Source organism: Natrix helvetica (assembly GCF_964273705.1).
Source record: "Natrix helvetica genome assembly, chromosome: 7".
NCBI classification, from domain to species: domain Eukaryota; kingdom Metazoa; phylum Chordata; class Lepidosauria; order Squamata; family Natricidae; genus Natrix; species Natrix helvetica.
This window is the reverse complement of record NC_138558.1, coordinates 23319854-23333615: the sequence shown is the minus strand read 5'-3', so window position 1 is coordinate 23333615 and position 13762 is coordinate 23319854. Positions and strand designations below refer to the sequence as shown.

General features: G+C 37.5%; 1 protein-coding gene across 1 annotated transcript; it reads left to right on the top strand.

Annotated features, from left to right (window-relative positions):
* Nucleotides 1-10122: 10122 nt before the first annotated feature.
* Nucleotides 10123-12049, top strand: GIMD1 (GIMAP family P-loop NTPase domain containing 1; the record flags this gene model as incomplete). The annotated part of the gene is made up of 2 exons (XM_081959595.1): nucleotides 10123-10515; nucleotides 11619-12049. The coding sequence occupies 2 exons, from the start codon at nucleotides 10123-10125 to the stop codon at nucleotides 11877-11879; spliced, it is 654 nt and encodes a 217-aa protein (XP_081815721.1). The 3' UTR covers nucleotides 11880-12049.
* Between the last annotated feature and the right edge of the window lie 1713 nt (nucleotides 12050-13762).

The window sequence follows — 13762 nt, the reverse complement described above, 5'->3', positions numbered from 1 at the left end:
TGTTTCTTTGACTTCTTTCCTTTTCTTCCCTGTCCATTTCTTCCCTAGATCCATTTTTAAGATTGACTCAAACATATTCTATCTCACATTTGGAACCTCTCGTTACCCTTGAATCCTTCATTAATCCAGAAACATTAAAACAATAATCAATTTATACCAGTGACGTGCGGTGAGGTTTATGACTGGTGAGGCACTGACACAGTGCTGAGTTTCAAATATTTTTAGACTTGTGGACTTCAACTCCCAGAATTCCACAGCCAGGCATGCTCAGTTCCAATTTAAAGCGACAGCATTTGTTTTTTTTCATTTGCTCCTTCTTTCTTTTTCTTCTCCTTCCCCTCCTTCCTCCCTCTCTCCCTTCCTCCCCCTCTCTCAAACACACACACACACACACACACACACACACACACACACACACAGAAGTTGGATTGGACTATCTCTCCTACCCCTTCCCTCTCTCACTCACTCTCAAACAAACCCCCCCACACACAAAAGTTGGATTGGATATCTTTTCCAGTGGCTTGAAAGCAGCTCCTCTGCCATCCCCCCCCCCCATTCCCCTGCTGCCTTTCCCAAACACCTCCACCATTGCAAATGCAGCCTGCTGTCTGGGTGGGAAATGCCTGGAACACAATAAAGCCCACCCACCCACCTCCTGCTGGCAGGCTGGGGTGAGAGGAGAGGCAGAGAAGCCGGAGGGGAGCCGATCCGAGCCTTCCAAAAGAAAGAGGCTGGGGGGAAGTGTGTGTACTACAGCATGGCTCTTTGCCTGGCTTCCTGCCTTCTCCTGTGGTCTCCTCAGTGCTCGCTTGTGCTCTCCCTCCCCAAGTGTAGTTTGATTGCAGGTGGAGCCACGTTGCCTTTTCAAACTTGTAATCAGTGAAGCTGGGCTAGATTTTTATATAGTTTTATCCAGCTGTGTGTGTGAGAGAGAGAAATGAATGGGGGCCTGGGGAGGAAGTCACTACACTTGGGGAGGGAGAGCACCAGTGAGGTTAAGCAGAGTCATCCACGGTGAGGCAGCAACTAGCTCAGCTTTTTACTTTTACTTTTTTTCTCATGATGAGAGTGGTGAGGCTGTGCCTCACTTGCCTCACCTGACTGTACGTCACTGATTTATACTCATCCCTTTGCCATGTATACATATGAATAGACTTATGCTCAAACCCAACAAATATTCAAAGCAGATACTTACCAAACGCTTCCCTTCTCATTCATTTTTCAGTTCTCCAAATGGCCCAATCGCTTTTTCTGTATCCTCTCACCATTAGAATAATATTTTTCCTGGGTTTTCATTGATTTAGAGTGTTTCATAATATATAGCTCAAAGTCATAGATGGTTCTTCCATTATCATCATCCACTGGAGTATATCATTTAATTGTCATCTATGACACCAATTTATATTCTCTGACATATATTGTAATCCTTTCATTTATAATAAAACCTACACCTTCATTTCCTTGCATGTATTTATCAGTCCAGGAGACATATTACTTCCTTCCCCATTTCATAGTTTTGCAGACAACAGGTCCTTTGTTTTATTTATCCCTTTGTTAACATTTACTCTTCTTGCTTTCATGTGCCATGTTCCCTGTCATACATCATGGTTTTGAGCAGTCAAAGTTTTCACATATTTTAATAAGATAGAAAAGATGATAACCATACAATATGCAACATTCCTTGCTTATATAGTAGGGACAATATTGAACAGTTGTGGTACATTTTGTCCAATTTGCATAACAGTCCTATGGCAAGTTGGCTGTGGTGAGTGGTTCCAAAGTGAGTTGGCCACGTGAATTGACCACAGCAAGTTTGCTGTGGAGAGTTGGCCATGGTGAGTTGGATGCAACAAATTGTCCCATTGTACCTGCAGTCACATGATCAATTTTTACAATCTTCCCAGCTAATTTATGACAAAAAAGTCAATTAGGGGAAGCTTGATTCATTGAATGACTGAAGTAAAAATGGTCATAAAATTGGTCCTGTGATGACTCATTTTAGCATCACAATAACTTGCAATGGAAATTCTGGTCCCAGTTGTGTCATAAGTCAAGGACTACCCATACTGTATGCCAGCTAGGAAGTCTGATCAAGAGACTCTCAATTATCTTCCCTGGTCTCAGAACTAGGGAGTACATGAAATATACTGAGACACACACACTATTTATACAACAATTTAATATAAACCCGAAAGGCAACACTACACCTTTAACAAATTATTTAGTAAATTATGCAAACTATCATCCTTATTAGCAAACAATGCTTTTTTCTAGATTGCAAATAAAGTATAATAGTATATTTTAGCAAGGTTGTCAATGAGAAAACAGCAGGAAATAAAGAATGATCGAAAGCTGAAGGCTATGAGAAGGAAAGGCCCCTGAGGTTTAATAAAATGGCAAAAGGTTCAGCCAAAAGAATCTGGATAAGGCCATTTTTTAAAAGATAGAAAATTGTAATTTGGAGAAAGGCCAAAGAGGTCACTAGAGCTTGAAGTCATTGCCTAACTCTTTTGGAGTCATATATTCCTTTAGACTGTGCCAAAATCTGTTACCCAATTTCCCCCAAAAAAGTTTCCTTCCCTGCAAAAGAGAGTTCTGTTTTTCTATCTTATTATTGGTATTATAATTCTAAAAGAATTCCTTTTGGTATTATTTATCTTAAACCAGGAGCTTGGCTTTTATTTGCAGTCCCTCAAGTCCTCCACAACTCTTGCTGCCAAACATTTCCTGCAGTTTTGAGGGGGGAAAGTAACAACGTGTAAGGTCCTAAAGTAACTTCCTTTAAAAAAAAAACAATAAAGAAAAGAAGATCTCCCCAAAGGGAGAAAAAAACAGGTACGGCATCTGGGCTGAAGAAACTGGCATTACTTCACTTCCCACCATAGCTTTGCACTTTGTTGCCCTCATTCCAGACAAACATTAAGTATGATTACTATGCACCACTAACTTAAATCAAAACGATTAAATTGAACTTAATTATATATACCAAGTTTGAATATAAGATAGTCCTAGGCATGGAGAGCATTCACTTACTTTCCCTACCGGTTCGCAAATGTGAGTGCCACGTCCGTCCCTGCCTTCTGCATTCCGCACATGCGCTTTGTCTAAAGAAATGGGCCTAATAGGATGCCATAGAGCTGGGGTGGGTGGGCGGAGCCACCTGCAATTTCCTCTAGCGGTTCAGGTGAAGCGGTCAGAACAGGCAAAATACCACCTCTGGTCCGAGGTATGCTTTTTATGCCTTTGGACTGTTCTTGCCAACATTCAATGACAGGCTACCGTGCTGTCTTACCGACTTCTTTAAAAAGTGCCATTGGATTTCCCATAAAGGGAACTGCCGTGAAGTGTTCCGTGAAAGCAGACGTTGCAGGCTTTTTCCAAGGCCAATACATTGTATTTCTTCTCAGAAGGCATCCATTTCCTTTTGTGGAACAACGCTGAAACTTGGATTTCAAAGGAGTGAACACCCACACACACTATATTCTGTTTCCAATATAGGATGCTATCAGTATTTCACAACCATAAGATGGAGTGCCATCTGCAAGTGCTAGCTCATCCATTCATGTCTCCTTATTTCCCATCAGACAGTGTGAGGCTTGCAAGAGCACATCTTAAATTGTTTACTGTGGCATTATCACTCGGCTCAATCAGGCTGCTTGTCTGCAGTGAAGGAGCTGGAATGTATGGGAACCGAGAATTCAAAAGAATAAAACTATGGGTGGCAATAACATGAGTTATAAATAAGATGCTTATATACATTGAAAACATGCTGGTTTTCTGGATCAGCCATTGGTTTTCAGGTGCCTTTTAGGTAACCTAAATTACAAATTCTAGGTTGGAGTGATGGAAATTATATCTGACATACCGGTAGCTGGAGAGTAGAAATATATGCAACCATAAAAGAATATAAGTATAGGAAAATACTTTTTAGCTGAACTTTATTATTGAATGAGATGAGCAATTGTAGGCAAGAATTTTAAGAAATATATTAAGGAAAGAAAAAAGTGCAGGATATTTAAGTCTTTCTCTCTCTCTTTTTTTTTTTACAAAATAGATACTAAAGCCATACATGAGATGAAAGCAATAACATATCAATAATCAAGAAGGTAGCCTGACCAATGTCAAAACTGTTAATCTGGAAGAAATAGACCCAGGTTGTTACATCACAGGCATAGCGTTTTCCTCTCGTGTCAGTCCGGAGCTTGGACTCTCTGAGATTAAGTTCTATAGTTGTGATCTCCTTTACCATGAAAAAGTAGAGCCAAATGTATTAATTTTTGAAAATTAACATGTACATAAAAATGTACAACTTACATTTGATAAAGAATTTTTTTCCAGTATGGTGCTCTCAAGTTCTTTTGAAAAACTCTTTTTCCAGAAATCATTTTATGTGTTAAGGTACGCATAATTTTTAATAGTGCAAAACTTACTATAAACGGAACAAAAGAAATTTCAATATAGTTGCACTGATACCTGTGATACAGGCATTTGCTGCCACCTTGGGGAAGACTCCTTTCCTGAAGGAGGCATCTTGAGTATAGTAACATAAATCAACTTCATGTTTGGCCTGTCATATCCCCACAGGAAGAAAAGTTTCTTAAATCCTTCTACTCATGCGGTCATAAGATCTTCCAGATGTAGAGATCTTCCAGAGCATCTTTCATGTTATGATACTCATTGTGGAGAATTGCCATTGTTCTGAGTTGGAGCAGCATAGCTTAACATGTAATTTCACAATGCCTGTCTTAAATTAATGTAACCTGGAATAGCAAACTAGTACAATGAATAGTTCTAACAGTTACACCCGTCTTCCCAACGGATTGGCTGAGTTCACACAACACTGAGCAATTAAACCAATTAAATTCTGACTGTGTATAAAAGCTAACTTACTCCAAAAAAAAAATCACTATTTTTGGCTTACGGAATCCACATTCATTTTTCATAGGAAGCAGATTCCTAGGAGCCTTTGTCCTGGGAGACCATTGATCAGGTTTCATGACATCAGTGGCCTCTGTGCCAATGGCTAGGATGGAAGCAATTGGTTTGAGTTGGATGTTATCGCCAATTAATATTTAAGTGATATGTTCTGTCCTGCTAGGCTCAGCAGTAGACTTTCGAATGAAGAAACTTGCTTATATAGCTACTCTTGGTAAGAAAAATCCCAATCTCTTGTTTTTAAAGATTTTAAACATATTCTTATTCATAATGTGTTTTGATGATAGGTATTCAGATTGTGAATTGTTTGTATTGTATATTATACAAACCAACTTCAGTCCCTTGAGAAATGAGCAGCCTGTATATAGCAATACCACTTAGACTTATATACCACTTCATAGTGCTTTACAGCCCTCTCTAAGTGGTTTGCAGAGTCAGCATATTGGCCCCAACAATCTGGGTCCTCGTTTTACCAACCTTGGAAGGATGGAAATCCTCAACCTTAAGCCTCAGCCAACTCAACCTTGAGCCAATGAGAATCAAACTGCCGAATTTCTGGCAACCAGCAGTCATCAGAAGTAGCCTGCATTACTGTATTCTAACCACTGCACCACCACAGCTCTTATAAATATAAATGCACAGAAATTCAAACAAATATTAACAACATTAACTGTTGTTAATGTCCTAGCATGCTCATTTTTATGTCAGATAGAATGGATGGAACAATGTAAGCCTCTGCAACAGTGTTTGCCAGACTTTCGGATTTGGGGAATGTAATGTCATCTATTTTTATAAACTCAGAGTTTGTATAATTATTTATATATTTATATTGTTATTCTCCTAGTATCTGTTCACTGAAATAAAAACATAACAAAAAGAGACCATGAATTAAGAAATGATTGAAAGTGCTTTTAAACAATTTTGTATTTTATTTATCACAACTACATCTACACAAGGTTAAAAAATAATATTACATATGCATGCAAGATCTTAACAGAAGAGGAAACTTTCTGACACCTGCTAAAAATATCCCAAGAGACAAGAGTCACTTCATTCTTTTCATTTACTGTTCTCCCACACTTGTTCCAACAATTTAAATAAAAGAAGCTTTAAAAATCCAGGAATTGGGTATTTTTACTTGCTCCACTTATTTTATTGCTTGCCCTTTGTACTTGCTTAGAAAAGCAGCCACTTTGTGCTTAGAGAAACAACCACACTATTTGATGCCAGAGGTTCACATATCATAGCAGGAAGACAGATTGAGCAAAATTGGGGTTCCTACACATGCGAATATACAGTGGTAGCCCAGCCTGTATGTGCAATAGTAGCAGCCAGGAATTCAAAGAAAACCTCAGCTGCAAAAATTTGTGTCTTATGGCTAAGGAAGATCATATAAGTGGATCTGGAGAAGTCTTCTCTCCCCTGCATTATGCCCTCTTCTTCTCAGCTTCACTTTTGAAGACAGTTGGAACACTCTTTGAGTTGAAGCTAGGAAGTGAAGTGTGTGGAGACCTGTGGGATAGATGAGTAGATCTGGAGAATGGGAGAACAGCAATATGACGCAACAATATGGTTATAGGATAAGAATATTGATGGGTAGCCCAAATCAGCGGTTAGTATTTTTTTCCCCACTCTTGCTTCTAAACCAGCCTATATTTCCCCTTCATACCACCCACAACACTGAAGTATGGTCTGGTCAGTATCTATGCCAGTGCCAGTGAAAGATATGTGTGAATGTATTTGATGTAGAGGAGTATAGACCTTAGAGCAATTATATAGTTATCATTGGTAAAATATAGGGCCTGCTGAGGCTCATGTGGTTAGAATACTGAGACAGGAGAACATTTAGAGGTCAACACTTGACAGTTCAAAACTCAAAGTGCACAAGCCACATCACAGAATGGGTTCCTGTCAATTTGTCCCAGCTCCTGCCTTCCTAGCAGTTTGAAAGCATGCAAATGCAAGTAAATAAATAGGTACCATTTACTTGGTGGGAAAATAACAGGAAATAAGGCACCCTCTCCCCCACCCCGGGCATCTCCTGGGCAATGCTGATGTCATCATCTAATCCTTTCAACTTGGAAACACCTTGGTAAGCCCTTCTGAGATAAATGTAGTAATAGCAAAATATGACCTTACCTGGGAAAACAGGAAAGCATGAGAATGAAACACAAAATGGAGGAAAGATCAAACTTTCTGTCAAAATTTCAAGATTCTGTTAGTATAGACTATATATCAACAAAGTAGATTTCTAATATTTTTTGTGGCATTTGTTATTAAGGGGGCCAAGCAGTGGTGGGTTTCAAATTTTTTTAGAACCTCTTCTGTAGGTGTGGACTGCTTTGTGGGAGTGGCTTGCTGGCCATGTGACTGGGTGGAAGTGGCTTGCTGGCCATGTGACTGGGTGGGAGTGGCTTGCTAGCCATGTGACTGCGTAGGTGTGGCCAACTTGTAAAATGTGGTGAAACTCACTTAACAACGCTCTTGCTTAGCAACCAAAATGTTGGCTCAGAAACTGGCATTTGAAGCATGCAAGTCTTAAAGCTGTCAAGTTACAAGGCCCTTGCACCCTTAAACCTTTAGAAAAAAAACCCAGGGGTGTTCAAACTTGACAGCTTTAAGACTTGTGGACTTCAACTCCCAGAATTCCTCCTCTCGCTCTTCATCTTGATGATGTCCGGATGGGTGGGGGGAGGGAGCTGGAACCGGTTCTAAACGGCACTGTAGATTTGTGGAACCTCTTCTATAGAAGAGGTTAGAACTGGCAGGAACCCACCCCTGGGGCCAGGTCAACTGAAGCATTTATGTTTGTTTTAAGAACCATTTTAATCTTTATTAAATTTTGTTTATAAAGTGTTAAAGTGAATAATTTTGGTTCTTTTTTTCTTATATTTGCAATCTTTAGTCTAATTTTATATATTGTAAGTTGCTACACTGATTCGGGGGGAAATTAATAGACATTATTACTCATGTAAAATATATTCTTAAAAAACAGATAACTAAAAATAGTAGCAAGAAGAAGGAAAAGAGGAAAAAGCTCCCTTCGTTAAGGTTAACAGCTCTTCAAACCATGAAAGTATTGAAAATACTGGCTGAAAAATTACTTTCAGGTAAGATCAGGCTAACAATTTCACGACACGAAATTATAAGTGACAGATTGGACACTCTTATCATTTCTAAGTAACGATCATTCTGTAACTCATTAACTTTGATAAAGACTCTGTGTCTGTCTCACAGTGGTACATTATCAAGATCTGCTTCAAAGTAAAGTACAGGTTGACAAGACAGAAGCAGAACAGAACTTCATGGCCCAATAGAGTAAGTAAGCTTTGGATGGTACCTGAGGATCAGATTGCTGTTTGATCCCATTCCTATCTGAATATTGATATTTTTCCCTAAATGTAGTGCTTTAAACATGAGTTTTGTTTAAGGTTTACTAAGAGTATGTTCAGGAGGAAGGTTTTCCTCCTGTGTGGTTATGAATTACGGGCTAGCTTCTTTCAGAAGTGTGCGTGTGTGTATGTGTGTGTAGAATGCATATGTGAATATGTGACTATGTGTGTATAATTTATAGTAGACTGTCTTAACCATCAGCCCAGTAAGTCCTGAATAAGCAATACATATGACAAATTTAAATTAAAATGATCTCTATTTTCAGTGGAAGAACTTCTAAGTAGTTTAAATTGAGAAGTGGAAGCTTCCAATGTATTCCTCATTGCTCTTCAAGAATAAAAGACAAAAGACCATACTAGATCAGGTTTTACTAAGCATTTTTGTGATGTTGAATGATCCCCTAGAATATCTAATGTGCCTGCCACATTTATTTTGGTAGTTTGCCTTCTGCTGCTTAATGATGCTGCACACACTTTTTTAAAAGACTACACATACCAGTACTTCACGTTGACTTTGGCAATCCAGTATTCTGAACACTTTTGCCTAGAATAAAATAAATATAGTGAAAAGGAGGAGATAAGGGGAAGGGATGGTTGCACTTTTCTATAAAAATGAATATTGTTCCTGATTTAATTTGTGTTCTTAGAGGTATTCCTGCGTTAATACTATGGAAATTTCAGATCCATAGGTGACTTAGGAATGGTGGACTACCAAAGTTTTCTTTAGCTATTTAAGATTGCCATTTGAGGAAGGTGGGTTTAATTCATCTTATTTGCAAAAATATAATTCAGCACATATTTCATAAGCTATTACTACACGGAACGAAAATATAGTAGAATATTATTCTTTATAGCTCTGCTGGAAAGTTATTTATTTCTCTTGCAGTCTGGGCAAGTTCTTGGAACAACATACAGTAAGAAAGGTATTTTATTTCCAGAAGTGTGGGCAGTGAAAATATATTGGAATCATGTGGCAAATATTGGATTTAAATAATAAGATTCACGAATATTTAACAATTTGGAAAAAAAATCTATTCTAAAAATAGATGATGAAATATTTTATTAGAAAATCTTATAGAACAGGATTATCATTTTAAACCAATTAAAGTTGGGATTTTTCCCAACTTCCATATGATCTTCCCAGTTCACAAAACTAGCAATATTTTCATTTATGAGATGCTCTCTTATTTGATGAAATCTGTGACTTAAGTAAAACCCATAACATAGCTCTATGAAATTAAGACAATATTTATTTTTGAAGTGGGCATTGTTGGGGGCTTCAGTTCTTTAGCTCATCTTTGGAATAGCCCAGTCCACTTTAAAGATATTCTTCATGTTCTTAAAAATGATAAATTTGTGTCATGGGTTTGAGATTAAAATTGATCCATTAAAAATACTAGACTCCCCAAAAATGTACTTGAAAGGCTGACATCAGATTTCCTTTGTTGTAGGTATTTTTAAAAATGAAGATTTTATTGATCCAGATATGGTCCTATAATCATTTGGTACTTTTTTGGAATGATATTTTAATGTAGGCAAGTAACTTTATGGGCAGTTAAATATTTACAAAAAACCTAATGTAATGTTGAACAAAGAGATCCACACATCTGCTCAAAGATTGTTAAAACGACGTTATTGTTTTAATTCCTACTAACGGCAATTCAATAGCTTCCTTCTTCAAGTGGTCTTCCTAACTAATTAAGCTTAGCTCCAATGTATAGTAGCAATGTCTGTATAGTGCTGCTTCTTTTGCTAAATGATGTTACTATTCACTTTTCATCGAGAGGGAAACACGATGTCTGACAATAGCAAGATGAGGATCAATCTCCTCCTGCTTGGAAGAACACAAAGTGGGAAAAGTGCAGCAGGAAACACTCTTCTCGGCAGCACAGACTTTGCCAGTTTTCTTTCCCCATGTTCTGTGACTACATCCTGCCACCTAGGCCGCAGCTGTAACATTTCAGATTTTGGGCGTCAGCAAGGAAGAGCACTAACCGTCCAAGTCCATGTGCTGGACACTCCTGGATATCCTCACAGCAGCCTCAGCAGAGAGCAGATCCAGAAAGACGTCAAAGATGCGGTAGCTCATCACTTTGGAGAGCAAGGTCTACACTTGGCACTTTTGGTTCTAAGAGCCGATGTTGTACTGTGTGAAGAAGAGGAAACTCCCACCATACAACTGATTGAGGTAATGTCCATAAGAAATAACACTATTACATAGTGTATTTTTGGAGTATAAGACGCAACAGAGTATAAGACGCACCAATTTTTTGAAGAGGCAAATTTAAAAAAAAAAGTTTTTGCACTCTGCAGACCTCCTAAACCCTCTGACACATCATTTTTTTTGTGAAATACAGGGCATGCAGAGAGTTTGAGATGCCTGCAAAGTGTGGGGAGGCAAAAACGAGCAAAAAACCTGGCTGTTTTCTGCAAAAACAGGCCCGTTTTTCCTCCCAAAGGGAGCATGCATAGCCTTTAGGAGGCTTGTAGAGCGCTCCTGGGGACTGGGTGTGGGATAAGCAAAAAAATGGCCCGTTTTTCACTTGCCCTCCCCAGCCCCCAGGAGCACTTTGCAGGCCTCCCAAACTCTCTGCAAGTCCATTTTTGTGAAGGGGGCAGGGTTTCGGGAGGCCAAAAATGCTGTATTCAGTGTATAAGACACACCCAGATTTTAACCCTCTTTTTGGGGGGAAAAAGATGCGTCTTATATTCCAAAAAATACAGTACATTTCCCCATTCACCAGCTTCAATGCTCAGAGAACTTAACATCAAACTACAATAAAAATTGCACCGGGCTGGGAGTTAAACTAAAATGTTATGAATTTAAAAAGTGATGCCAATATTCTTACTATAATCTTCAATTTGACCACAGGACAGCATGTTCATTGTAAGGGAGGGGGAGCTAGTAATAAGCATGATAAATTTAAATGTTTACTCTATTAATCTAGTTTTATTTCATCCTTTTTCCTGTAAAGTTCAGAGTAATATATATAGCTTGTCCAACACATGTCTCATTTAGGCAATTGTTAAGTGATCATGAATTAAATCAAATTTTGCATGAAAAAGTTTAGATAGAATCACACAGAATTACTTGGATTCTCGTTTTTACCAAACCTATACTTCCCAAAAGTTCCATTGAAAGGGTTGGGATTTTCCAACAATAAGAGGCAGGAGGTAGGAATATTCCATTGCAGATTCAAAACAATGATTGGCTTAGATATTGAAAAAGATAAAATCATGTATGTAAAATAATTAATTAAGCCATTGTCCTTTTTTTTTAAACCTTTGCAGGAACTCCTTGGGCCTAACTGGAAAACTTACACTGTCATTTTATTTACTCATGCAGACCAGATTGAAAAATCATCATTTACTATAGACAAATATTTGCATAGTGCCTCAGACGCACTACATAAAGTAATGCAGTTAGTTCAGCAAAAATGCATTTTTATTGACAATCACGCTAGGTTTCTAAAACATGAAAACCTAAAAGCTTTAAGAAAAATTATGGAGTTTCTAAAACAAAATGGTTTCCAGACCCTTCATGTGAAATAAACAATGCTATACATTTAAATAACTTACTATTTCCAAATTCTGGATTCTTTGCTGCTTTTATAATTCACTCTTTTGGGGGCATGATGACTCAACGATTAAAGATGCTGAGCTCATCAGCTGGAGGCTGACAGCCAGGGTTCGAGACCCAAGCACCGCACAATGGGATGAACATTTCGGGGTAGAGAGTTATTTTTTTCAGATTCAATTTACATAGTGTCAGATTGCAGTATACTATTGAAAACTACTTATTTTCACCCAGTGTATCCAGGACCAAATATAAATTTCATATATTCATATATTCAAGGTGGTTTTAAAATGTCTATATTTTGTGCACTAATCAAGTTGCATTTCCATAAAATATTTTCAATACATTAAAAATATATTAATATTAGCTAATACTAACATGTTAATAACATCACTGTATATATCATACTATACTAGTATGGAGTAGATGGTATAAATGGCTGGACGGTAGACGTAAGATACTGTATAAGAATTAAGTATTCTCCACAATAAATATAACACCACTATATATCTGTAAATATTATTATATTCTAAGTGACATAAAGTATATTAGAGAATATGTATTAGACAATATAGAAAGAAAGCTTATGTAAATATGAATATCAAATATAACTGATAAGGACTTGGTGTAATGAGTGGAAATTTGTGTTTTGTTTTTAATGTTCAAATATGTTTAATAAAAAATTTTTTTTTTAAGACATCACTTTAGTTGTAAAATATATTCCTTGATCTTTGTTTCTGAACTGATTTCAAGCCTAGTGTGAGACTGAAACTGAATTGTTCACCTTGGTGGATAAGTTTTGAACTAAATAGTAGTCCTTCTGGTCATGTCAGATCTGTCAGCGGCATTCAGTAACACTTTTATTCCTAGACTTCCAGTGGGGGCTGTGGTTCCATACAGCATCACTATGAGATGCGCTATCAAACGTGGGCTGGCAAAACATTCAACTATGCTAGTTGAACCATGCTCATATATGTATGAAACTGATGGCAGAGATAATCCCTTGTTATGAAGAAGCATTATCATTATATCCAAATATATTCATCCATTGGAAACCAAGCAGGAAACATATTGGACATTCACACTCAGAACGTGGAATCTATGAGTACAGATGAAACAGGCTGAAATTTGAATACCCAAAAAGTAGAGTCACTGTCTGAGTCACAGTAAGCATCTGATTCAATGTCAGTTTCTACTTTGAATCTTCATGAGCCACCTTACGAATACAATTTATGAATACAATCCAAAGGTCTGTTTTTTTTTTCTATATACCCTCTGTGAGACCAAGTTATCTTTGGGGTTGTTTTCAGAAACAGTATCTACTTGTCTTGTGTCGTCAGTATGGAAGCCCTCAGAGCCCTCCTGCTCAGTAGGTAAGGACCAAGTGTGGAAATAAAACTTGTGGACAGAATAATCAGCCTCTAATTGGCGATACTTTTGTGTGTGTTTTTTTTAAAGAAAACACTAAAGATGAAGCATTCTTTACATGCACATGGAGCTAAAGTGCTATTTCAGAGCAGCTCTTTTAAGTGGTTTTAAATTTAATTTTCAGCAACATTTTAAGTCTTTTGTTTCAATGGCTTCAATGGATTTTAATGATAAAAAGCGTATTTTATCTATTTCTTAAGAATTCCTCTATAATTGCTTTCATTGTTGGAATTTCATCCCAACGATGAAATTCATCTGTTATTTATACTGTTGACATTTTTTCGCTGGACCATGTATGGGCCATTTCTCTGGGCCATGTAGTATTAAAATCATTTGAACTAGGGTATTAACATATTACTGTAATAAATTTCACAAGTCTGACAACTATTTAATTTTCATGCATTAGCAACAAACTAGTTTGGGAGAGATG